Genomic DNA, 27,187 nt, shown 5'->3' on the forward strand with positions numbered 1-27,187 from the left:
ATAAGTTATAACTAATTTGTAAATTATTCATTATTGTAATATCCTCAATTAATTTTAATATATTTAAAATTAATATATAAATATAATTTTTAAATTTTTAAATTTTTATTTAATGTTAAAATGAAGAAAAATAGGTTGTGAGTGAAATTGAAAATAATGAGTAAAAATTTGAGTTCTGATTGTATTTTAAAAAAAAAAAATCGAAAATTGAGATGTCAAAATACAATTTATGAAAATTGTACTACATAGAACACGCAGTCAGTAACCACGATGAACTGGAATGCGTCGCGTGGCAAGGCGCGCTGACACGGTATCACGCGGGAGGCTACGCTGGCGATCTGTGTGCCTGCAATCGGACGGTCCGGATTTGTTCCCGCGCGCATGGACAGTCCAGAGCCATTCCCTATTTAAACACGATTGAAGAGCTCAGATCAAATCGCAATGAATGGTCCAGATTATATTTCTATTTAAACACGATCATATAGTTTATATCAAACGCGATGAACGGTTCATATTAAAATGAGACGAATATAAATACCCTTATTCACACTAAACTCTAACCCTAGCCGTCAGACCTCCCCACCGGAGAAGAAGAGCCAGTTGCTGGGAAAGGAGTCGGTTGCTGCCTGCCGTCGCGCCGGAGCTACTTCTGACTGCCAAAAGAGGTAAAAAAAAATTATTTGCTCGAAATTCTATTTTTAACACCCATATGGCCAAATCAGAGTAAAGGACCAGCGTATAAGCCAAAAACTACGGGCAAAGCCTGGCAGCGCCATCGCAAGGAGAAGCAAAAACTATCTCCGATGATGCCCTTTCCGATTCCCGTTTTGTATAATTTTTCTACTATTATAATCACTATTCCTTTTTTTACAGGTTGATTGAAGTAAAACACCCAACCACGAAGGTGAGTCGGCGGAGCCGCCGCACCGAAAAACTCTGCCACCCGTAAGCTTTGATTTTTTAATTTTTTTAGACCAACAGAAGCCCCTTAACGTGTTTTCTCGCAGAAATGAGTATAAAATTGGCAAAAAATGAGTAAGAATCCTTCACTCTATTCCTTATTATGGAATTAACGTTTAATTATAAATAATGTAGTATTTTGTACAAATTAAAAAATATCCATAATTAATTACAGGTTACTAATTGAGTCAGAACCAGTTATTTATTACTATTTGTCATGTTTAACTGATTGATTGAATTTACAATTTGAATACATAATAATACACTGGAATTAGTATGATAACTCAATTGTGTTTTTTTAATGCATGTATTACTTATTTTACGTGATTTGCAGTTAAAATTAAAAAATTAAAAATTAAAAGTAAACGGGAGATTGTTGAAATAAGTGAAATGATGAATAGTACTCTTACTGGATATCATGAGAGATGGTGAACGGACCGGGTACATATAAAACTCTACCGTGAACATTGCCTCATACCGGATGTGATATCAAGGATTGGTAATTTGGCACTCATACCGGATGGGGTATGAGAACGGTCCATTTCACCCTCATACCGGATGGGGTATTGAGGGATGGTATTTATTGGTGCTCATACCGGACGGGGTATAGAGACGACCCGTTAGTTGAAAATGTTAAAAAATAGTTTACGCATAGTAAATACATCCATATGTATCCCCATGGATACCAATAGGCTGATAAATAAGAAATTTATTATTCCAACTAATTGAAAATGAAATTATAATATTGTTTATGTTATTGACTCTATAGATCGGTTTTGAAAATATCGATCCGGTAAGCATGCAGTAAATGATTTTATTTATGATAAACGAATTTTACTTAAATTAGTAGTTCAATTAGTTTTTTTTATGATTTCTACCAACCTTCATTTATGTGTCGGTGAGTAGTGTGACATTTTTACTGAGCTAGTGTAGCTCACTAATTCATTAACCATTTGAGATTAAAATGAGCAAGATCCAAAATCCGATCCATAAAAGGGTTGCGAGTAGAACGTTCAGTTTGTATACTTTTTATTTATTTTTTTATTATTAGTTTTTTTTAGAATGGTCATTTTCGTAGTCCTATTGAGTATCATGAATTATTCTGTAAGGAATGCAAAACTTAATTTATTGTTTCGCTTCAGCATTCAATTCATAATTTATTTTCTTTCAAGTTCACAGGACGTTACAACTATTATCTCACAATTAAGATTTTTATAATTTTTTTTCACAATATTAAAAGTTCAAATTTCACTAAAAATATATAATTAAATACTTTTTTTGATGTATTATAAGTTAAAATAATTGTTATATAATATTTAACTAATGAAAACTAATAAATTAACTCATTAATATATTGATGGAGTTACAACATTAATTAAGTTAGATTGAGTATTTGCGAACCTATTATAATTGTAGATGAACAAAATATTTAATGTCAGTTAAATTGATTTAGTTGATATATTTACGATATACTAAACATACAACTTATCTTTTTTTTAAAAAAAAATTATTATTATTATTACATTGGTGAAGTAGCAAATTATGTTGCTTTTAGATCTAATGCAAAATTCAATTCTCATAATTAATAATGTGGATAAACACCCAAAATCAAATAGACCATGATTGAAAATTTGTTGTTTCCTCTAAATTAAAATATTCCATGATCACAAGGGTGCTGCCAAATTCTCATCTCTTACTTCTTATCATCATGTCTCTATGTATATACACACACACATAGAGATATATATACAGAGAGAGAGAGAGAGAGAGAGAGAGTAGGAGACAACAGTCTCTATCACCTAATTTCTAATTTTCCATTGACAAAGTGAAGGTTTCTCTGGAAACCCACCTAGACAAGATCCTTTTATAGCCTTTCGGTGCAGAAATTTTACAGCTTTCAATCTCTTTCTTTTTCTTTTCTGTATCCCTTTGATAACAACTTCAAACATCAATGGCTGCCAAACTCTGTTTTCACTCTCCATCATTCTTCTTCTTTCCGTTAACCTGATTCATTATTATTCCCTCTTTAGTTTCCACAGAAAAAGAGAAAGCCAAAGCTGCCATTTCTGACTCTTTTCGTTTCATTTAATCTAATAAAGTTTCATCTTTGATTTTCATATAAACTCCTCTCCAAACTTGGCAAGTTTTTGAAAAGTTTTCCCGGCGGTTTAAACTACCAGTAATGGCGATCGATGTTTATTCTTCTGAAATTTCAAGTCCTCGAATCTCGTTCTCTCACGACCTCGACCAACCAGAGGGCGTCTCTGTAAACTCCATTGAAGATCATCATCGATTGGATTCGTCGCTTCTGGATTCCGATTTCGATTTCGGCATTGCAACGAGCTTTTCTCCGGAAATATCCTCAGCCGATGAGCTTTTCTCCAATGGCAAAATTCTTCCTGTAGAAATCAAGAAAAGGGTAGTGGTAAATACAGAACAAGTTCTTCTTCTTCATCAACCCAGCTCCTCTGTTTTCCCTGGTAGAAACTCCTTTGAAACTCCTGGTTCTTCTTTAGCTGAAATCAGAACCGAGAAAAAGAGACTGAAAGAATTTTTACTCACCGGAGATTTCGACGACGACGATGACGACGACAACAAATCTTCCTCAAAACCCTTCTGGCAATTCAAGAGAAGCAGCAGTCTGAACTGCGAACGAATCAGAACCAGAGGGCTAATCCGATCACTGCAGTTTCTTTCACGTAGCAACTCAACTGGGTCGGTTCCGATTCCGAAACAAACTCAGACCCAGAAACCAAATTTTCAAAAACAAACCAGAAAATCAAAGTCCTCTGTCGGTAATGGTTATTTCATGTACAGTTCGAGTCAAAAGCCGCCATTGAAGAACGGTTGTGGAGCTTATGGTAATGGGGTTAATCGTATCAGTCCGGTCCTGAATTTTCCACCAGCGCCGCCATTTATTTCTAATGCAACTGAGAGGTTGTTTGGATTTGGTTCTTCACTCTGTAATGGCAAAGCTAGAAAGAAGAAGAAATCATGATTGTTTTCTTTGAATTTTTAAGTTGGGTTCGTGTGAATCTTTGAATTAAAGATGGGTTTAGCTTGAAATGTTATATGGTACATGAATTAGCATGTGATCATTGTCTGTAAATTGAAAGAAGAGATGAGAATAGTGAAGAAGAGAGATCAGATCTGGAATCAATATGAATTATTATGATTATTATTGTGTTTAATTTACACTATACATATATATATATGTATTTTAGTAAAAAATTTATACATTTACCCATTAAACAATATACAAATACAAATTATAATAAAATATAAAATAACATTCAAATAAAAATACACGAAAATACAGTTCGAAGTCGAAGCTAATGGTGTATAATTAATGTATATCAACATGTTATAGGAGTAGGAGACATATAAACATGATATATACTCTTTGATGTTTATTTTTTCAGAAAAAATAAAGTTAAACAAAAATAATTGCTTTGATTTAGCCGTATGTCTTATTGGTGTTGTGTCTTTGAATCTTGGTGAGACAAATCAATTTGAAAAAGGAAAGTGGATTTTAGAAAAAGAATTTTTAATCATTAAAAGTTTCTATTATTTTTACAAACATATTTACATAAGATATCATCAGTATCTCCCGACCTAAAATGTATAATATATAATTGTGATATTTTGAAGATATCATCAGGATCTCCCGGCTTAAAATATATAATACATAATCGTGATATTTTTCGGCTCTTTTCTTGCTCGTTTTCCTCTTATAATGAAAAAAAAGGGTCATATTACTTTTAATAATTTTTATATATTTTTCTATTAATTTTTATTTTAAAATATTTATATATTTTTAAATAATATGTGTGCTATTATTAATGTGTATTAAAATATTAATTTCATTTCATATTTTAACTAAGAGTAAATAGAATGGCAATTTTGTAAGTTATTGAAATAAGTCTCAAATTTTCAAAACATAAATATAATTTAAGATTGTCATCATTCAACTATAATAATGTGTGCCTACATATATATATATATGTGATTTTTAAATTTATAATGGGTAGTTAAAATATACATATATATATATATATGTATACTAACCAAGGAAACAATACATGTGCCATAAATTAAATTGCTTCATACAATTTTATAGACAATATATAAAAATGTCAATACTAATCTTATAAATTTTTTTGACGGCTATAAGATCTACCCTTTTGTTTCTCAAGTATATTTTCTTTTAAACAAAATATCAAAGCAAGATTAAAAGTGGGATCAATCATGAAATGTGCTTTTAAAATTAATTGGGAAGTGTGTAATTGGTATAACTAGAAATTATAAAATTAAAAAAGTGTAGAGACGAATAATATAAATCCATACAATAAAAACCAACAAAAATTATTTTATCATATAAGATTTTCGTGTTATATAATGTAATATCATCGAATAGATAGAATTACATAAATTCATATAAAAAATACCAATAAAAAATTATTCTACTATAAAAAATTTTTATATTGTATAATATCAACGAATAGATATTTAAACATGAATAAAAATTTAGTTCGTTAGTGTATTGGTAGAATAATAATAACTAGATTAAATTAAATCTCGATAAAAAAATTTACTGGTTGAAAATTTGATAATGATCAAATTATATTACTTGATTCAGTTACACTTAAAAATTTGATTAAAGGAATGAATTAATATATTATTAGAACAATAATTACTAAATCATATTATATTTTAATAAATTTTTTAATTAAACTAATTATAATATATACAAAAATTTGATCCAAAATAAATATGGGATGTTGTTATTGTCATCGGGCATATCTTTAGGCCAACACCCAAATCAAGTGGTGACCCACCAATTGTATAATTGGATCTTTTTCCCCTTTGACCGTTGACCGTGGCTTTTCAACGTGTTGTCAAACAGGAATAGTCGTTAAATTTTAAATAATGACAATTAGAGTATAAACCTTAATATTAATTTTAATTAATTAGTAACTAATAAGATACTAATCACCAGCACAAAAAATGAAAACAACAACACTAAATTTGGTTAAAATTTTTAATACAACATAAATAAAATAAAATTACAATTTCACGCCAATTATACACATTTTATTTAGGTCTTATGTTATTCATTATTATATAATATCATCTATAATTATAGAATTATAAAAAATTTGAATTAATTAGTTAATTAATTAATTAATAGTAATAATCTGCTAAATTATTTAGTTAATAACTGACCTTAGGTTGGCTGGTAAAGCTAGGGCCCCGTGTTCGAATCGGGCAAGTGAGAGTTTTTGTCAATTAAGTTTATTTTAATTGGTGGAGGTTACAAACATAGTCAACGAATTATTACGAATGAATTTAAATTAATTAATTAATTAATTAATTTAATTTCTTAACTTATAAATATTATATATACGAATTTTTTGGGTAATTGAACCAAAATATTATCTAAAAAGCCACAATAAAAATGTGATATAAATTTCAAAATTTTTTTTAAAAAAACCCACAACAAAAACGTGATATAAATCTCAAAATATAAAAAATTTACTGTTGACATTTTAAAAGATTTTTCTTAAAAATATTGATTTATTTTTTTTAATCCGTTATAATTAATTTAATTAAATAATATTTTGTACCGTTGATATTTTATAAAAAAAATAATAATATTTGAATAACATATAAAAATATAACAACATACATGTTTATAAATTTTAAAATAAATATTAAAAAAAATTAGAGTAATATATTTTTCTTTAATTAAATTATATTTGTATATATTATATTATATTTATATATATGTGTGTGTGATAAAAGCTAGAATCATGCTGGAGCGGGGGGGAATCCAATAACCCATCAGCATCCCATTCGCAGATCCTCCAACGCATGGGGAATCGAATTTGGTCTTTCCCCTCTGATCAATTCATTCTATTTCTAATCACCCAGCGGCTTCGTTCAAAATATAAAAGTCAAAGTTATAATTAAGGGATTTCTCTTGATGAACTTAAACGTGTAAGTAAAATCAGGTTGTAATTTCTGCATATCAGAAAGAAGAAGATGAAGCAGAGAAAGAGACCACCCAAGTTTGGTTTAAGTCAGACTGCTGATTCCTGTTGGTCCCAAAAGAAGCCAGTCCCTGGACACGTATTCAAAGTTCAACATGCCAAGTCAGAGACCAACCTTGGCGGTTGCTTTCCAATTTGTATTCCATCATATTCTTTTATATACATTTGCGTGTGTGTGTGTGTGTGTGTGTGTGTGTGTGTAAATCTGAGAAAAATACCGAGTCATCTCCATTATTTGCTAGCGGACGAGATGTGTCAGACCGACTAACAGGTATGATGTGCGCTTTGTCCAGAGTGAGCCCGTGGCCCTGTGAAAGTGTCACCAACACACTCAAAACTTCATGTCTGTGTATATTTCACAGAAATAGAGGACATAAATACTTTGCCAGAAACTGAGACTAAAATATGAACGTGCCCAGATAATATATATATATATATAAATTGACATGAAATATGTCTCCAACCCAGTTTCAGAATCAAAACCATCAATTCAGTTTTTCACAAGACTCAAAAATGGGAAGGGATGACACAGCAAAAGCATATAAGCATAACCCAGATCCCAAATTCCAAATTCCAAATCCAATCCAACAGTCATGCATGATGGGCCAGATGAAACTCTTCAATGCCAATGCCAATGCCCATGTTGTGTCTCTCTGTGTCTATATCTGCTAATGCTACACTACATTCACCATTTCATGTGCGTGGTTGGGTGTCTCCAAGCTTCCAGACACTTTAATTCCTCTCAGGCAACAAACTGCTTTGTGAAATTTTGAAAATTCTATCAATCACAAAGTAGGTAAGAGAGAGCACACTTTCCATGAAGGTAGGAGCAGGCGAAAATGTACTCATATGGGACCTCTAAAAGCAATTGCTCAAATTCATTAATGACCGAAATAGCTTATGATCAATATACTTGGGAGCTAATAACAAAAAGAGCAGCTGCATGGAATTGCCAAGCTGCACCGGCTTGTCAATGTGATGACAGTAGCCAAGAAGTAAAATGGAACAACCTAATAATGTAACACAGTCTCAGTTTCCAAAATGCTAGATGCACAAACATGCGTAGGAAGGAAGGTACAAGAAGGGAGTTAATGCCAATGATTGACAGTTAGCATGGATTAATGACTCAAGGTCAATGTGTTCCACATTCTATGAGTTTTGAAGTAACCTCCGAAAACTACCAAACAAAAAGATAGCTGGATGGAAGAAATCATAGGCAGAATTGTCTAAGCTTGAATATACATCAAGAAAATGGGTAGACAAGAGCAGAAAGCAAATACATGCTATACAGAAACATAGCTTGATAAGATTTGCAAACGAGCAAAAGTTATCTCACATCTAGCTCATTTTAATGAAGTATTTACTGTACAAAACAGCTGAGAACTAGGTAATACTATTACTGGCTTGATGCTTTCTCTATCTGAGAGTTAAAGATGGAAATTGGATTATTGATATCAAAGCAACATAACAAAATGTGCTCAAAAATCACAAAATAGAAAGAAAAGTTTATGCTCCATCTAAGCAAGACCTACACAAATCCCCTTTCTTTGTACAAAATTTATTCTGAAAAATTAAAATAATGGACAAATGAAATTAACATTTTCAAGTATCTGAGCTTACACCAGGAAATTTGACAATTTATCAAATTCCCAATTCACAATGATGGTGTATCTGAGTTTGTTTGTACCACTGACTCCATTCACAATGTTACCAGTAGTCAGCAAATAGAAGCTTGTTTCTTCCCATGTAGGCCACCGTCTCCACTCACCACTTCTGCAAAAAATTTTGCAAAGAAAATTAAGGTTCCATCGGTTTGAAATTAAGCCAAAATAATATTTGTTAGAGAGCAAAAGAGCCAAAGTCCCAAAAAAAAAAAACACACTACTCTGAATTTCACATTCCCCGTGACAGAACAGAGAAGAGAATAAGCAACAAAAACACGGCCGCATTAGAAGAAGGTACAAATAATAACACAGATACCAGAAAACAGATGAGATTCAGGCTTCAATTCATTCTCTTTTCCCGCATTTTATTAGCAACCAAACAAGAAAAAGGTCCAAACCCAAGGCATAGAACAGAGCTATATTACCTTCCCGTTCTCAGCGATCTCCACCCTGTAGGTGTCAACAGTGACCTCCGTCAACCATAACCCGGGAAACAACGGCTGCGACGAAAAAGCATGAATACAGTCAGAAAATCATGTTTGAATTCTTTTCAAGAAGATAATGAATCAGAAACCGCAACCGGAAAAACAATTCAATGCTTGGATTAAAAGAAACTTACATCCAGTAGCTTCTGCACAATCCTTGGCCGCTTCTTTGGCCGGCGGGGTGGTCGGTGGCCTACCAACTCCATGTAATCATCCTCGATCTCCATCTTCGTTAATGGTATCGAGAACTTCACCCTCCCCTTTTCTGTAAGTCCTCCTCTTTCCCTCATCCTCGGCGACTTCATCACCTCAGTCCTCATCGGCGAACAATTCAGTCTCCTCTCCTCAATCTTCAATCCTTTATTGTAATTGTTCCCGTAGTCGGCATTCTGGTGGTTGTTTCCCGCTCCACCAATCGGCGCCTTACACGCTGACCGCCTGGTCCTCAGATTCCACGGCCTCACCTCTTCAGCCGCCGCAGGGGATTCCTCTCTTTCCTTCTTCTTTTCCTTATCTTTCTCCTTCTCCTTCCGTTTGGCTTTCTCCTCTACTTCATCATCTTCTCCGTCGTCGTCAGACACTTCCTCTCTCAAAATCGCATCTTTCATCTTATCCGCCGCCGTTTTCAGATCCAACATAATCTTCTCCCTCACTTCGTCGATCCCTTCCTCGCCGTCTTCAACTCTCGATCTCGACGGCACCTTCTTCATTCGGCGGTTCTGGTTGTTGTGCTGGTAGTCGCTCTTTTGAGGCTCCCTACGACGAGTATTAGCCACCACCGACGAATCCTCAAATTTCCCCGAAGGAGATCGGCGGCGAAGTCGTTGATCACTGGCGGCGGCAGATTCCACCTTCATGCACCTAAGGTACCTCTGGTTACCCCACTTCAAGCACGGCAACGTGAAATTGTGGAGAGGCGTCGATCGCGCTGGTCCCATCTCCATGAACTCGCGCACTTTCTCCTTCTCACCAGAATACACCATTGATCGGGGCACTCCCTTGCGCTGCCTTCCTCAAGCAACCTCAGCTGAAGATCAAACAAAGCAGTTTTCTAAATTTCTCTCGTCGAGATTTTTCGTCGGAGTTTTCTCGATAAAATCTTCCGGAGAGATTTTTCTTCGTTTCTTCTCCGGTGTATTGTGTTTTATGGTGATGTTATGAAATCGCCGGGAAACGTTTAGTTTATATACGAGTCAGTGATGTAAAAGGGCCAGAGGACGGTTTTAACGTTCGGGTGGTGGGATTTTAGAAGAAGATCAGGGACAGTTTAGTCATTCTGTATTCCTCGAAGGATAGTGCTAAAATGCGCTATATGCATATACAGACCCGGAGTTGGGGTTTTCCCGGGTGATACGTCGTTTTTGAGTGATGGTTGGCGTAGCCACCGTTGGATTAGGCCGCATTTGGAGATCTCTTCTCCTAGCCGTAGATTCTAAACCCTTTTTAAATTCGCGAGTTAAAAGAGTATATATATTAAAACAAAATTGCAAAAATATTAAACTAACTTTTTTTTTAAGAATAAGATGATTTATTTTATGTATACAACCTTGGAAATATCAACCTCTCCTATGTGTTTATGAATACTACATAATTATATACAATCATATATATACAATTGAGAAATCTAATGGTTATATATATCATATATATATACTAACATTATATATTTTACTACATTGAGATTTTAAAAAATGAAAGCTAATTAAAAATCATATTTAATATGATGGTGTAATTGAAAAGGAGGGAAAAAATAATTTCAAGTATTGTGATTGTTGTAAGTGTTGAAATTTAACTTTTATTTAAATTTTTTTGGTAGATTTGATGTATCATCATTTAAATTGATACATTTTACTGCGGGCAGCTGTTTAGAGGTATTGTGAGTATCATAACTATTGAGGCAAAACTTCTATATAAATTTTATGGTGAATCCGATCTATCATCATCTAAATTGGTATATTTTATTGTGAACAGTTGTTTAGAAGAGTTGTAATTGTTATAATTATTGAGTCAAAATTGTTCTTTCAATGTTATAGTAGATTCGGTGTATCATCATCTAAACTGATACATTTTACTGTTAACAAATATTTATAACTATTGTGATTGTTATAACTATTGAGGTAAAACTTCTATTTGAATTTTTTGAGAATCTGATTTATCATCGTCAAAATTGGTATATTTTAATATGAACAACTATTTTGAAATATTGTGATTGTTATAACTATTGAAACAAAGCTTCTATTTGATTTTTTCGAGAAGCTGATTTATCATCGTATAAATTGATATATTTTAATATGAACAACTATTTCGAAGTATTGTAATTGTTATAACTATTAAAACAAAAATTCTTTTAAATTTTTTGATGAATCTGATATATCATAATATAAATTGATACATTTTATTGTGAACAGTTATTCGGAAGAGTTATAATTATTATAACTATTGAGTCAAAATTTATCTTTCAATGTTCTAGTATATCTTGTGTCTCATCATCTACATTGATACATTTCATTATTAATAATTGTTTATAAATATTGTAATTGTTATAACTATTTAGGTAAAATATTTATTTGAATTTTATGATAATATGATTTATCATTATTTAAATTATTATATTTTGATGTGAACAATTATTTCGAAGTATTGTAATTATTATAACTATTGAAGCAAAACTTCTATTTGAATTTTATAGAAAATCCAATGTATTATCATTTAAATTGGTATATTTTACTGTAAACTGTTATTTCGAAGTGTTGTGATTGTTATAACTATTAAGTTAAGACTTTTATTTGAATTTTCTGGTAGATTCAATGTATTATCATTTAAATTGATACATTTTACTATTAACAAGTATTCAGAAGTGTTGTGATTGTTATAAGTATTGATGCAAAAATTCTTTTTAAATTTTATGATATATTTGACGTATCATTATCTGCATTGATACATTTTTTTTGTGAATAGTTGTTTAAAAATTAAAACTATATCATTTATTAAACCTAGAGATAATATACCAAAATTACTATTAAGATAATTTAGATAGCATGATTCTTCGTTGTTTACTTATAAAGTTTATTTCATATTAATTATTATTTATTATATTTCCCAATACTTAAAATTTTAAATAATATCATTAAAAAAATAATAACCATGTAATTTACTAAATGTCGAAATAATATATCAGATTTACCATTCAAATGATTCATTTGATAATATCTATCTTAATTTATTTTTCGATGAAAAAAAGTTTGTAAATATCGTCAGTTTGCTATTCTTTTATAAGTTAATAATTTGTATTACCTTATAATTGATCAAGACTTATAAATTTATAATTATTTTAAAAAATATTTAAAAGCAAATAAAAATTGCATTTAATTATTATATTTTTCACATAACTTAAAAATTCTATAACAATAATTAGTATTTTGTAAAATATTTTTTTATAATTTTAAAAGTTAATAAAATAACAAAAAAAAAACATATATAATAACAATTTAATAATCCATAATATAGGTCTTTAAACACTTATTATTCATAATTAAAATTAATGTAACTTCAAAAAACTAGTTTTTGAAGACAATCCCATAGTTCATTAAATTAATAACATCATTAGATATGTGATTTATTGTTGGGTAAATTGCTAACATTATATTTCATATTAGGTAAACTTTGATATAAAAATTAAAACCATATAATTTGCTCAATATTGAAATAATATACTAAATTTATTACCCAACTAATTTGGAAAGTAGTATCCATCTTAGTTTGTTTTATAGTGGAAAAAATTTAAATATCGTTAATTTGGCCTCCTTTTTTTTTCATTATCTCATAATTAATCAAGGCTTATAGACTTATAATGGTTATAAAATCTTACAATACAATAAAATATATATATACACTTAACTATTATAGTTTTTATATAACTTAAAAGTTATATACAAATAATGGGTATTAATAAAATTGCTAAAAACATATGTAAATAATAATTTAATAATCTATAATGTATGTATGTATTTGAATACTTTACTTGTTTTTTAAGTTAAAATTAATATAACCTCTAAGACCAAAATTTTAAGACAACTTCATTAGTTCATTTAAATTAATAATGTCAATTAGATACGTAATTTATTATTATTGTCAATTTTTTAGTTTAGCGTCTAAATATATTATATAAGTTAACTTTTCACGCACTATAATTAAATAATTACTTAAAAAAATATTTTTTGAATGTATTATAATTTATTGAGATAAATTCTAATTTTATTATTCTAATTGTATTAATACATTAAAAATATGAATTATTGACCTCATTTTACCGTAATTCTACAAACAAATTAATCAGCGAAGTTATTGAACTTATTGAATCAAGTATTATAGGTCGACTATAATATACATACAAGACGATGAATTATATGTATGTATTGAAGTTTGTGCTTTTGACTTTTGAATAAAATGTTAAAATTTTTGACTATTAAACTACCGTATTATCATATTTGTAAATTAAATTTTTATGTTATGCCTTAAATTTTTTTTAAAATTAATGTGAAGTTTATAGATTATAGTTGAAATACCTTATTAATTTACGAAGGAAATTTAATAAATTTTTAAATATCTTCCATCATATCCTAAAAAATTATTATTTTTAAAACATTTAAAATTTTAAAATTCAATACGTAGAGGGAAAGAAAAGTTGAAGAGGAAGAAAACCCCACTCGGGACTCAACGGCTACTTAGCTTATACATATATATATATTATATTATATATGTATAATAAGTTCAAAACGCCACCGACCATTTCTCTTTTTACAGGTTGGCTCCTGAATCTTCATCTAATCTTTCCCACCAATCCATCTTTTTCAAATCCTTAAAAACCCTAAATCTACTTTCCATTCATGTCTCCTCTGTGATAACTAAACTTCCCAAACACCCTTCTTTTCCCCCAAGAAGATGAAAATGGCAAGAAACAGAGCGCTGCTACTCCCAATCTTGCAGAAGGTCTCAACTGCTCTCACCACCAAAATAAGAAGAAAACCCATCATCCTAAAACTCTCATTCCTCAAGAAATCCTCGAGAAAGCTCAAGAGATTTCAGCTATTCAACAATGGCTTCCTTCGTGACTACCAGTTATCTCCTCTCATTCACAAAACCCAGTTGCAGAACAGAGGAGGAAGACGAGGAAGAGCGAGAAGAAGGACGGTTGGAGAGGCTTACTCGGCGTTGTTTCTTTGTAGGTGTTTGGGCGGAATAAGGAGAGGTAAAGGGGATGAGAGATCGGATCGGGTGGTGCAGAGTCTGCCGGGCACCGTTGAAGGTGGTGTAAGTTCAGGGGAGTGTTTGGAACCGTTGGATTATTTTGATGAAGATGAAGATAATGATGATGATGGATCGATTGATGAAAGAGCTGAGAAGTTCATCGAGTGGTTTTACGAAGAGATGAGGCTGCAAAGGCAGGAATCTATTTAGTCATTAAATTAATTAATTTGTTATTTTAATTATTATGTCCTCCACATGAATTTTTTTTTTTAAATTGTGGAGTTTTATTTATTTTTATTATAATATATTAATAAAAAATAATAAATCTACCATATATTATATATTTTATTATAAAAAATAAGAATAGTCTATTATAAATTTAATTTAATACGTGTGTATATATATATATATATATCTTATCCAAAGTTAGGGTTTTGATTTGTCAAATATAAAGAGAAGTTATTTGACTAAAGTTTCAATTAGGGAGGACAAGAAACCAAAATTGAATCAAATATTGCATACTCGTTATGTGATTTTTATGAATTCGTCTTAAATTCAGATGTGTTCGAGTTTTTATTTGATTATATTTGAATTTCATAAAGATCGTTTTGAATTCAATCTAAATTTATGAATTCGTTTTAGATTCGGTGTGTTCGAACTTTTTTTTTTATTATTTAATTAAATTTAAATTTTTTAAAAATCGTTTTAAACTCAATCTTAATTTACGAATTATATGTGGAGAAACATACAAATTTCAATAAATACAAGACTTTAATATGGATTATAAGCTTAATTGGAGCACTCTCTTATATTCTTATATGAGATTTGTGTCTATGTCGAATTCATGTTTAATACAAGTGTACGTATACATTGATTGTGACGACCCATTATGACACATGGCATTACACTATATATATATATATTGTCATATGATACATTCATCACTCTATGTAAGTATTCTCATTTGAGAAATCTTCACCAACTTGTCACATGGTTTTAAACCACATAATTTTGTATGGAAGACAAAGTGTACATGCACAATGAGACCAAGAAATATACACCACACACTAATTATATGCAATCCATATAATAATATCAAACATATTTTATTTCACGATATTAAAATCAATTTAATTAATTAATTAATTAAATTTTTTTTTTAACAAATCTTATTCGGTCCAATAATTTCAAAATTGGCCCAAATCCGTCAACTCTGTTAATAGGCCGAGCCTAAGCCTATCTATTGCCGGATTAAATTGGGTTAAACAAATTGAACCATTAGCCTCGAAATTAAAATTAATTTTATTCGTAAACCTACCGAAATTATAACCCGACACAAAATTAATTTCAAATTGTCTAAAATCGGATTAGAATGGATTAACCCATATCAAAATTAAAATAATTACACGATTTTTACCGAAGATTAAAACTATTTAAGTAATTGAATTATATGGATTGAACTATTTTTTAAAAAATTAACAAAAAATTATATATATATATAAATATATCAAATATATAAAATATGTATATTATATTTTTAAAAGAATTATAATCCATTTGAGTTAACTCAGACCATATTGGGCTTTCTTTCCAAATATCAGATTCCTCCCATGAACTGCCTAATTCAATTGGAATTAAACGAACCCGACCCGGATCCAGCCTTTTCGGCCCAATAAACAAGTATATCAATGTATACAAGTACATATATGTATATATATATATATATATATATATGTGTGTGTGTGTGTGTGTGTGTGTGTGTGTATAGTTTTTTATTACGAGAAAGTGGTAAGAGTAGTACTTAGGACGGTAGGGCCCACTTGGCCTTTTGGGTAAACAGGACCCGGCCCGTACACTTTTTTTCAGTCATGAACATTAATTAATAATTAGTCATTTGAATTTTCAACAATCAGATTAATTAATGGCCAAAGAAATTCATAAATTAAATTATTCCAATTTCAAAGGCTCGTGTCTCCACTTCACTGGAATATTCACACACTGTGTTATAATTAATGAAGTAATTATAATATGATTTTTCTCACCATGTCATACACATATATACATATGTGTCTCTGAATATATATATATAGGTTAAAACAATATTTTAGTCTATTTAATTTCAACATTTATTGAAATTAGCATATATCTTATTTTTAGATCAAATTAATTTTTTTAATTTTGATTCATCATTCTCTATTATAAATTGATACCACTGTTTGATGTTATTTATCAAATTTGATAACACGTGATACATTCTGATTAATTCATATATAAATGAATATCACGTGATATTTAAAAATATACATAAAACAGTTTGAACCAATAATAGAAAGTTAAATGTCTTTAAACCCCACCTTAAATTGCTTTAAACCTCCTTAGTCTCTCTAATCATGTATTTACATTCTTCCCTTTGGATCGTCCTGGACCCATCCTCCCTTGAACCGGCTATCTCCCAAAACTACGACTCCCCTACATTCTAGAATGATAAAGTAGCAACAATAACTGCGTTGCAACTATTATTCACTAGGACCAATCGGCCTGCTGCCTATTTTCTTTTTTATATGGTAGTCGAGAGCTAGTCTTTCGCAACCTACAACAACAACACCAATATCATTCCCAATAAATATTTGAAGTTCAACCCTTACATGCGGTTAAAACAGTGAGAGAACAGCACCATCACTACATGTTTAGAGTTTATAATAAGCAACAACAACATCAACCGTTATAACAACCAAAATTTATGAGATTTAACAGTGGGTTTAAGATATTATACGATTCAATCATTACTATTGGATTTAGGTAAATGAATTCTTGTGGCATGTTAGCAATTTTTGGCTGTCAAGATCAAGCATAACCAGAAACTCAACCCCATATTTAGGCGTAATTTCTGCTTCAGCCATAATAGGCATTGTAATGCGCTAACAAATTTTAGTTGTAATTAAAATTAATGAATAAATATAATTTTTTTAATTTTTTAATTCTGATTTAATGTAAAAATAAAGGATGAAATTGAAGACAATTTTGGAAAAAAATGTGAAAATTTGAGTTCTGAAGGTATTTTTGAAAGAAAAATCAGAAAGTAAGGGTTAAAACGTAATTTAAAAAAATTACGCCACGTATAACGCCAAATCAACAGCCCCGACGAACTGGAGAGGGCCACGTGGTAAGGGATGCTAATGCGGTGCCACGTGGGAGGCCACACTGGTAATCCGCGTGCCCACGATCGGACGGTCCAGATTTGTTTCCGCGCGTATGGACCTAGTTTGTACATGGAACAACAACAAATAATCAAATTTCCTTGACAAGACCCTAGAAGAGGATTATTTGCTGAAAATTGACATTACAGTTAGTTTAGCACGTAGAATTTTTTTCTTACTGCTATATCTCCTAAAGATTTGCTACAGATGGGGCAGATGTAGTGACTGCATGTGTATGCCTGTAACAACAAAATGCAAGCAGAAGTTAAGTTACCATCAAGCATTACGAACATTGTTCCAGTAGCATCAAGACGAAAACTAAAAGAATAGCAAAACCACAAATAGAAGAAGAAAAAATTCAATACTTAATGGACCTGAAAGCAAGCTGAGTGCATGAAATGGCCACATGGAAGTGCTCTTACAGATGCACTTGATGTGAATAAAAAATCACAGCAGATGGGGCAGTTTGTTTCTAGACCCTTTTCTCGGCATTTGTGGTCCACCAGCTTCATTGCTAGACAACAATTGCATTTCATGCAATGGAAGAAGTCAACACCAAGCCCCTTTCCCAGGCGGCATAAATTGCAGAAAGGGCAATGATAAACAATCATGAAATGTATTTGACAAAACAAAAAGGAAATGTTGCATAAGAAATCTACTAGTCATTTTTCACAATTTTTTTTCCAGATGAGAAAAAACTACTGAATGGCACAAGAGAGTGCAATCCACATACAAAAAATTACAAGAGATCAGAGGCCAGGAAGTCTACAAGGGTCACAACATCTATGTCATCAAGCATAGATGCCTTGTAAACAAAATAGATTACAGACCAGTAAAACCTAGTACTATCAAAACAGAGCAAATGTCCTTAAAGACTCTCATATTCCTTTCTTTCCTACTAATCCAAAAAATTAGATGAATGAAGTCGAGGAACCTTTTCTTATACTTATAAGTGCAAACATATGACAAGTCCAAATTTCTCTGACAATAGAAACTGAAACGACCTGAAATTGAGGAGACCTAGATCCTGAACAGCATAGAAGAAGGTAAGTTTTAGTTTTTCTACTTTTTTCGGTCAACTGATGGCCCTTAACATGTTTTCTCATAGGAATTAGAACAAAACTGACTAAAAACAGTCGACTCGAAGCAAACCATCGCCGCGGGCGGCAATACCGTCGTTGGAGCACAGCGGATCTGCTATGCTAAAATTTTGAAATTGGCCAAAAAGGATCCCTCCTCAGACGCGATTGGACGACCACGATTAAATGCGATAAATGGTCCATATCCACTTCCTATTTAAATGAGATCAGACGGTTCAGATTAAATCGTGATGGATGTCTCAGATTCACTTCTAGTTAATCGTAATCGGACGGTTCAGATCAAACACAATAGACGGTACAGATTAAAATGAGATGGATATAAATGACCATATTCATACCAAACCCTAACCCTAGCCGCCAGACACCCCTGCCGAAGAAGAAGAGCTAGCCCCAAAAAGGAAGCCGCCCGCCGCCGTACCAGAGCCACTTCTGACCGTCAAAAGAGGTAAACACTCCTTTGCTCGAAATTTAATTTTAAACACCATCATGGTTAAATCTGAGCAAAATGACCAGTGGATTGGCCGGAAACTGCGGACAAGTCCCGGCTATGCCGCTGCGGAAAATTACAAAAATCGCCTCCGATGAGACCCTTTCCGATTTTCGTTCTGCGTAATTCTTCTACCATTGGCCAAAAAGGGTTCCTAACACTGATTTTGGATTTTTTGAGATATTTTTAGGCACTTCAAACGCGTTTTAATCTCCAAAAGAAAATTCAGAAAACTCAAGGACCGCCAATAGGTGCAATCAAAAGTTTAGCATTTCGAACATCAATTTGTGTAGAATCTCTCACCTTATTTTCTGTTATAGAATTGAAGTCTAATTAATAATAATACAATATTTTGTATAATTGAAAAAATATTCATAATTAATTACAGGTTACTAATGGAAACAGAACTGGAAGTTATTCACTATTGATCATGTTGATTGATTTTACAGTTTGAATGCATAATAATACCTGATTGATTAATTTTATAGTTTGAATGAATGTATTGCTTGCCTTATGAGATTACAGTTAAATTGAAAAAATGGGATGCGATTGTATTCATTTGATACATATTTTGTTTGTCTCATGGGATTACGGTTGAATTAGGACACTGAAAATTAAAGGTAAATGAAAAATTATTTGGTTAAGTGGATGGATGAAACGATAGCCTTACTGGATATCCTGGGAGATGGTGGACGGATCGGGTACATAGAGAAAACTATCATAAACGTTGCCTCATACTGGACGGGTTATTGAGATTCGGTAATTTGGCGCTCATACTGGATAGGGTATGGGGACGGCTAGTTTCACCCCTCATATCGGACGGAGTATCGAGATTTGATAATTTGGCGCTTATACCGGACAGAGTATGGGGACGACCCATTAATTAAAAATATTAAAAGAAAGAGTTCACGTGTAATGGAGACATCCCTACAGATCCCAATAGATACCAGTAAGCTGATAAAGAGAAAATTGTTGTTCCAACTGATTGCATATAAAATTATGATATATGTTATGTTATTGACTCTGTAGATTATTTTTATAAATCTCACTACGGTAATTAGGCAGTAAATAATTTTATTTATGATAAACAAATTTGTTTAATTAAGAGATCCACTAATTATTTTTATGATTTCTACCAACCTTCATTTCTGTGTCGGTGAGTAGCGTAATATTCTTACTTATGTAGTGTAGCTCACTCTTTCATTAATCATTTCAGATCAAGAGGATCAGGATCCAGAACCCGATTCACAATAGGGTTGTGAGTAGTACGTTCAGTTTATTTGCTTTTAATTTATTTCTTTGGTTATTAGTTGTTCTTTTAAAAGGGTTATGCCCGTAAGCTCTATTTGATACTTTCAATTATTGTGTAAGGAATATAAAACCTAATTATTTATTTTGCTTCCGCACTAAATTTATAATTTATCTCCTTTAAAGTTTCTGGGGTCGTTACAGACATAACCTTAAGCTTCTTAGAGACGAGAAGATGATTGATTATGTGTGGAGTGACGAGGAGGAAATAGAGATTTTAGGCTTTTGTTTAAATTATTAGTTTTTTAAATTTATGGATCGGTTTAAATTTGTCAAAATCTAATTTTTTAAATGTCATATCAGATATCATGTGATATTTAATATGATATTTATTTATACATAACTAATTTGAAAATATCATTGTCAAATTGACATATAACATCAAATTTAATAGTTGTTAATAAAAAAAGGGTAAATTGAAAATTCTAAAAGTATAGAAATTAATTTAAATAAAAATCAAGAATACAATTATTAAATCACTATTTTAGCCTAAATATATAAATATATATATGTATACAGATTAATTATTACCAACAACCAAGGACAACTATATGGTACTAAATATGGACCACCAATATCAACATGTCGAATTTAATCATCTTGTATTCTATATTTTTTAAAATTAAATACTCAAAATTTTAAAGAAAATTTGGAGAGGATTTTTATATTTATGGTTGAGAAATTATTATTATTATTATTATTATTTTTATTTGAATAATTTTAAGAACGTATTTTCCCCGCAATTATTTATTTATTTTTTCTAGAAATTTTATATTAATTACCAAAATTATTTACCAAAGAAATATGGTTTGTGAATTAAAGGAGAAAAAGAGAGTTTTGAGTAAAGGAAATTAGATTATTGAACAATGAAAACATAATCATTTTAATATCGGTAATCATTACTAATTAATTAATGAATTATATATGATGTATATGTACCCACTAAAACCCACATATATAATTAATTTAATTAATTATATAATTTATGTTAATTACCTATTGCTTAATTAACTTACTAAACTTTAAACAAATCAAAAGGTAACCAATGGAATTGCATGCTTAATTTGATTCTAAGAAAAAAAGATAAAGTTGTGCCAACAACAAAATTCTTGTCCCTCAAGCTCTAGCCAATATATTGGTGGGGATGTATAGATACATAGCAATTGTATATATATAGACAACAATATCTACTAAACAAAATATTGTGGTCCTAAATTCAACATGGCACGCCCAATTATGCCTACAAGACTTTGCCAATTTCTTAATTTTGATTGGATCATGGTAATTAATTATAAGAAAATGTAATTAGTTTAACTAATTAATTAATTAATTAGTTTAACTAATTAATTAATTAACAATAATTAATTAAAATATAAAACTAAAAAAGAAAAAAAAAAAAGTAGCTTTGGTTGGAGGATGAGTCCCACTATAAAGAAGAAAGTTTATAAGCTTGTGTCTACATCAATTTATAATGCCATTGATGAAGCAAGGGATTGAGGGTCCAATCAAACCCGCCTAATCTTATGTTGTGGGAAATCGAGTTTTAATTCGTGTAATTATTCGAAAAATTTTAACAAGAAAATCTTTTTTTTTTAATTTTAAATAAAATATAGTATATATTGACCGTACTATGTATTGATCTTTTTCTGAAAGTTAGATTTTAAATTTTAATATAAAAAAAAATTTAGATAATTTTTTGAACAAATTATATCGACTAGAAAAGAAAACCATTTTAATATGCAAGTTTTCAAACCTAATCACCGTAATACATGCCCACCAAAACCTACTCCGATATTTTGTTAACCATATAATTTTCTTTTTTTCGGTAAGTTGATGAAATTGTATTTAGATAAGTTTTTGTGAAATTCGAGTGATGTATTCAAAATTTTACGTTTAAACATTACTTATAAGAATCAAAGTTATTGATTAAGAATAAATCATTTATGAAAATATACGAGAACTTGTTCTAAATAATCAAACTCTGAATTTTAAGTATGTTTATTATTAAAGACTAGAAGTAAAATTAATTTTAGCACAAAGTTTTGAAGAGTAAAGCAAAAGCCAAAAAGCATACAATCATCTATTTTGTGTTTCTTTTTGTAGAATACTCTTCAATCTTTGTCGACTATATATGTACATACATAAATATATATATAAATATATATATATACACACACACACACTACTCAACCAACACCATTCACATTCACATTGTATATACGTTTGTTATAAAGCAATTATACGTGTAGCATCCCATTTAGCAAATCTTGAACACAAAAATTTCTTTCCATCTCAAAACCATGGTTAAAATTAGAAAATTTAGGGAAGAAGAAAAATAGAAAGCTTAAAAAAGTCATGCTCATAAATGATATAGGTATATACGGAAGAGATCGTGCACCGATTTTTTGACGCACGCAGACGTATATACGCACACACACACATATATATATATATATATGTATAAACATATATGTATCTCCTGTTTTGCACCGAAAAAAGATATTTTGGAGTTGTCTCTCATCAACCCTTTTGACTGTTTCAATAATTTGTCTCTGAAAGTTGCTGCCGCAAACCCTAAAGATTGACAATTTTGGTGTGTGTGTGTGTATATATACGTACACTACTTTAACGTGCACCTTTTCTTTCCATGATTTTTTTTCTCTGGGTCTGATGCAATTAATGATTTCTTGGTTAAGTCTATTATATATATATACATATATATTTACATTTTCTATGTATGTATACTTTTCAGTCAATGTCAAGTTCAACTAACTTCTATGAAGTACTATTATTAGGTAGCTCCCTCCACTTGTCTTGCTGCTGTTTCTCAACAAATCTTTCCTTCTATTTCTCTCTTCGCTGCTTGTTTACTTGATGCTCGTAATGCAATTATATATATATATGTATGTAATACTTATACATATGTTTATACAGAGGGTATGTATTTTGATAATTTAACATCAAGGGTCTTGTGGGAAACAGATACGTATACACTCAGGAAGTATATACTCCAGTACACATAAACTATATATTTTGAGACCACCGTTGCATGTAAGTATATCTATAGGCGAGTCATTATCTCGAACCGGTTATGTTTCCATAACATATTTGGTCCCACATCGAGTAAGTATCTTATCATTATCAAGAGGGATCTTAAGCTTTGGTGACAAGAAACACCATCAAGGCTTAGTTGGGGTTTTAGGGGACTATAAACCCTATACATGCTATATCATATATATATATATATATATAACTCCAAAAAGAAAATGTACTATATTTAATTATTAATTGGTTTGATTAATTGGTCCTAATCATCTTTTTCTCCTTTCTTAACTGTTAATGAAATCTGAGCTGTGATGAATTACATATATGTATATATGTGTGTATACATATATATATGTATATATATGTTGTGATTTGATTGATTAATTATAATATGTAAATGGTGCCAAAAAAGACAAAGGCAATAAGAAGTGGTTGATGTTATAATGTCATAACCCTACTGGGCCATTTTTATAATTATGCTTTTCTTTGCTTTCTTTAATTAGCTTATAGTCTTTCAACAACTGGCTGATGAACATACATACATACATACATATATATATATATATATATATATATTGACAAGAAGCTAGTTAGGGTTAAGGACTCTCCCCTAAACTTGGGGCAGCATCTCTCTCCTCATCATATATATATATTTTCAGTGCATAAACCACTTTCTGGGGTTCTGATCTGTAAAACTGTAACTGATATATCTAGCCATACATATACACACACACACACACACACACACACAAACACACAAAACGTATACGTATAGTCTCATACACACACACACACACACATCTCTGTAACATATTCCTTCAGCTGGTTACCTAGGATTCTACTAAGTCAGACAAGCCACTTTCAATTTTTAAAAATATTGTTTACTAATCTATATATATATATATATATATATATAAAATATGTATATATAAGGAATTTTTTTCCAGTTGAAGAAAATGCTGGAAAATTTTAAGAATTAAAAAAAAGAGAGAAAAGAAAAGAAGATCTGACATATGTGCGAGTGAAATTAAAATCAGTTTTTTTTTTTTTTTTTTTTTGGTTTTGTTTTAGAGAAAAATAAATAAATAAATAAAAATTGAAAATGTACAATATTAGCCTGCGTCTAAGGTAAATCAACACAGTGGATTTACCATTTTACCCCCCCAGTACTCAAGACCCAGCTGGTGCAAGACTCAGATGTAAGTCCAACCCCAATGCATCGTCAAAACTGGGCCCACCCTCCCCTTTCGAAAACCTACTCAGTGACGGACCCTCCACGGCCAACCCACTAACCCGCCCCGGAACCACTTGCGAACCTACTCCCACTACGTTAAACCTGTGACCCGGATCCGCCACTCCCGCACCGTACGCCAACCCGGAAACACCTCTCCCGCCGCCGCCCGCGGTTGGGATCACGCACCCATGTGACACGTGGAACTGGGAGGAAGCGGCACGTGGGAGGTACACCCATGGTGCGCCAGCTGCGGCGGCTGGAACCACCACTGAACCGGCCGGGGCAGCGAGGAGGTGAGGCGGAGGAGAGAAGGCGGAGATCATGGGGTTTCTACCGTAGGAAACGGCGGCGTTTCGGGTGGCTTGTAGCTGTGCTCGCTTGAGCTGCTGGCGCTCTTTCTTGTGTGCGTTTTGGTGGCCGCCGAGGGCTTGGGAGTTGGCGAATTCCCGGCAGCAGTACTGGCACTCGTATTTCCGATCGCCGGTGACCGGAAATCCACCTGGCTCCGGCGACCCTGATTGGGTCTGAACCGATTCCGCAACTTCCTCGTCTTCTTGCACGTTGAAGCCAAAGAGTTTTAAGCGTGTTGGGTTGTTACTGCTTGGCCTGCTACTAGTACTGTACTCCAGCTCTGCCATATCTCCCACTCTCCCTCTCTCTCTATATATATATATATATACAAACTAAACAGTAGCTCCGAGAGAAGAACAAGCAAAGGGCCACGGAGACAGAGAAGAAGAAGAAGAAGAAGAAGAAGAAGAAGAAGAAGAAGAAGAAGAAGAAGAAGAAGAAGTGAGATTAATGCCAAGAGAGTTGTTTCATGAGCGGGGGTATATATACAGGTTAAAAAGAGATCATTATTACTGTAGATATATGTATGTATATATATAATACAGAGAGAAAGTAAGATGGATGCGGACATCCCAAGAAGAGAGCGAAAGTGGTGTTTTAGGAAAAATAAACCAAGAACATTTGGGGACCCATAGGATTGCACTTGTCTCGGGCTAACTTCCTTTTTAATTTTTTTTGTATATATTTAATTTTAATAATTAATTATAGTGTATTAGATCATGATTGGATTTTGGTGATAATTATTTTATAATTAAATAATAATATTTTTGGATTCTGGAATAAAAATGGAGGTCGAGGATGGAGAATGTGCTGCATGTGATGCGAGTATGGTGCAGGGATTGAAGTTCTGTCTACGTACTTGTTTTTCTTCATGGACCCTCTTTTTATATATATATATATATGTAATATAATAAATAGAGATTAATTTTGTTTATGTTCAAAAATTCAATGAACTTGACAGTTGGGCTGCATCAAAATTCATAGCAACCGTTGAACAAGTGGACTTACTCATCAAAGTATCACCTCATGACATCACATACACATACATATATACATATATATATATATATATATATATATACACAGATGTATATATGGGTGTTACTATTATAATCTTTTGATTTTTCATGAATAAAGAATATGACAAGGTTATATATGCATGTGGGTTACTTTTCAAATAATCTATACCCATATAAATTGATGTACAATATCTAAAATACATAGACTTTTCCATTTACATTAGTTGTCACATTAATTTGCACATATATTTTATAAATATATTTGTCACGATATTAATTTTTACAATAAGATATTCATTTTAAATTATAATATATACTTTTAGTGAGGCTAGTTCCATAAATTCAAAATTAATTTATTGATTCTAAATTAAGATTCTAAATTATTATTTTCTTTTTTTAAAAAAAAAAAAAAAAAGTGGGAGAGAATCCTTGATTCCTTTAATTGGAAGTTAATTGGTTTGCTATAACTCGGTAGCTTCGACGCATTAATTAGATTAGGTTAGAAAATTAATTAAACTAAAAATGGACCAACTTGGTTCGGTTTACTCGATTAATTAAACATATATTAGCTAATCACAAGTCTTCCACAAAGTTGATTGATCAACTAATTCTTAATTAATTAAAATAAAATAAAATAATTTCCTCTTAATTAATCATTTTAATATATATATATATATACATATATCGAGTGATTTTGAATCTCACTTTTGTGTAATATCATATCTTCTTGTTTTGGGTAATGGGTTTCACTTTAAAAAGTAGAAAAAACAAATTTTTAATTTAAATACAAATAATTAATTATTAATCAAGTACTCCTTATTAATGTGATTGACTTTTTCTAAACAAAATTGTGATTGATTATATATTATAATTAGTATATTATTATTATTTTAATCAACCATGTATTTAACATTTATATTATAGTTTTATTTAGAATTTAAAAATTATGATAACTAGAAATTAGTTATAATAAAACATAATCTGTCTAATTAATTAACTTATTTCAAATAATTCGTAATATTAAGTTGATAATTTAT

At 31.1% G+C, this 27,187-nt stretch overlaps 4 protein-coding genes across 4 annotated transcripts; 2 read left to right on the plus strand and 2 right to left on the minus strand.

Moving 5' to 3' along the window:
- The first annotated feature begins 2,621 nt into the window (after positions 1-2,621).
- LOC110813346 (membrane-associated kinase regulator) lies at positions 2,622-4,151 on the plus strand. Its single transcript, XM_022040431.2, has one exon. The coding sequence runs from the start codon at positions 3,143-3,145 to the stop codon at positions 3,956-3,958; it is 816 nt and encodes a 271-aa protein (XP_021896123.2). The 5' UTR covers positions 2,622-3,142; the 3' UTR covers positions 3,959-4,151.
- A 4,283-nt stretch (positions 4,152-8,434) lies between these two features.
- On the minus strand, positions 8,435-10,364 carry LOC110813476 (uncharacterized). Its single transcript, XM_022040639.2, has 3 exons — positions 9,297-10,364; positions 9,103-9,177; positions 8,435-8,786 (listed from the first exon to the last, which is right to left on the minus strand). The coding sequence occupies exons 1-3, from the start codon at positions 10,143-10,145 to the stop codon at positions 8,778-8,780; spliced, it is 933 nt and encodes a 310-aa protein (XP_021896331.2). The 5' UTR covers positions 10,146-10,364; the 3' UTR covers positions 8,435-8,777.
- Positions 10,365-13,942: 3,578 nt separating this feature from the next.
- LOC110813347 (cotton fiber protein) lies at positions 13,943-14,773 on the plus strand. The gene has a single exon (XM_022040432.2). It carries the CDS (start codon positions 14,104-14,106, stop codon positions 14,617-14,619), a length of 516 nt encoding a protein of 171 aa, XP_021896124.1. The 5' UTR covers positions 13,943-14,103; the 3' UTR covers positions 14,620-14,773.
- A 9,795-nt stretch (positions 14,774-24,568) lies between these two features.
- LOC110813450 (C2H2 and C2HC zinc fingers superfamily protein) lies at positions 24,569-25,656 on the minus strand. The gene has a single exon (XM_022040594.2). It carries the CDS (start codon positions 25,416-25,418, stop codon positions 24,717-24,719), a length of 702 nt encoding a protein of 233 aa, XP_021896286.1. The 5' UTR covers positions 25,419-25,656; the 3' UTR covers positions 24,569-24,716.
- Between the last annotated feature and the right edge of the window lie 1,531 nt (positions 25,657-27,187).

Source organism: Carica papaya, chromosome 2 (assembly GCF_054855325.1).
Source record: "Carica papaya isolate Zhongbai chromosome 2, ASM5485532v1, whole genome shotgun sequence".
In the NCBI taxonomy this organism is placed as follows: Eukaryota; Viridiplantae; Streptophyta; class Magnoliopsida; order Brassicales; family Caricaceae; genus Carica; species Carica papaya.

What these genes read in the sequence shown, in the direction of transcription:
- LOC110813476 (XM_022040639.2), bottom strand. Translation starts at nt 10,145, where the DNA reads ATGGTGTATTCTGGTGAGAAGGAGAAAGTGCGCGAGTTCATGGAGATG. An exon ending in TTGTGCAGAAGCTACTGGAT is followed by an intron (nt 9,178 to 9,296) that starts GTAAGTTTCTTT and finishes TTTTCGTCGCAG; the next exon opens with CCGTTGTTTCCCGGGTTATG.
- LOC110813347 (XM_022040432.2), top strand. Translation starts at nt 14,104, where the DNA reads ATGAAAATGGCAAGAAACAGAGCGCTGCTACTCCCAATCTTGCAGAAG.
- LOC110813450 (XM_022040594.2), bottom strand. Translation starts at nt 25,418, where the DNA reads ATGGCAGAGCTGGAGTACAGTACTAGTAGCAGGCCAAGCAGTAACAAC.
- LOC110813346 (XM_022040431.2), top strand. Translation starts at nt 3,143, where the DNA reads ATGGCGATCGATGTTTATTCTTCTGAAATTTCAAGTCCTCGAATCTCG.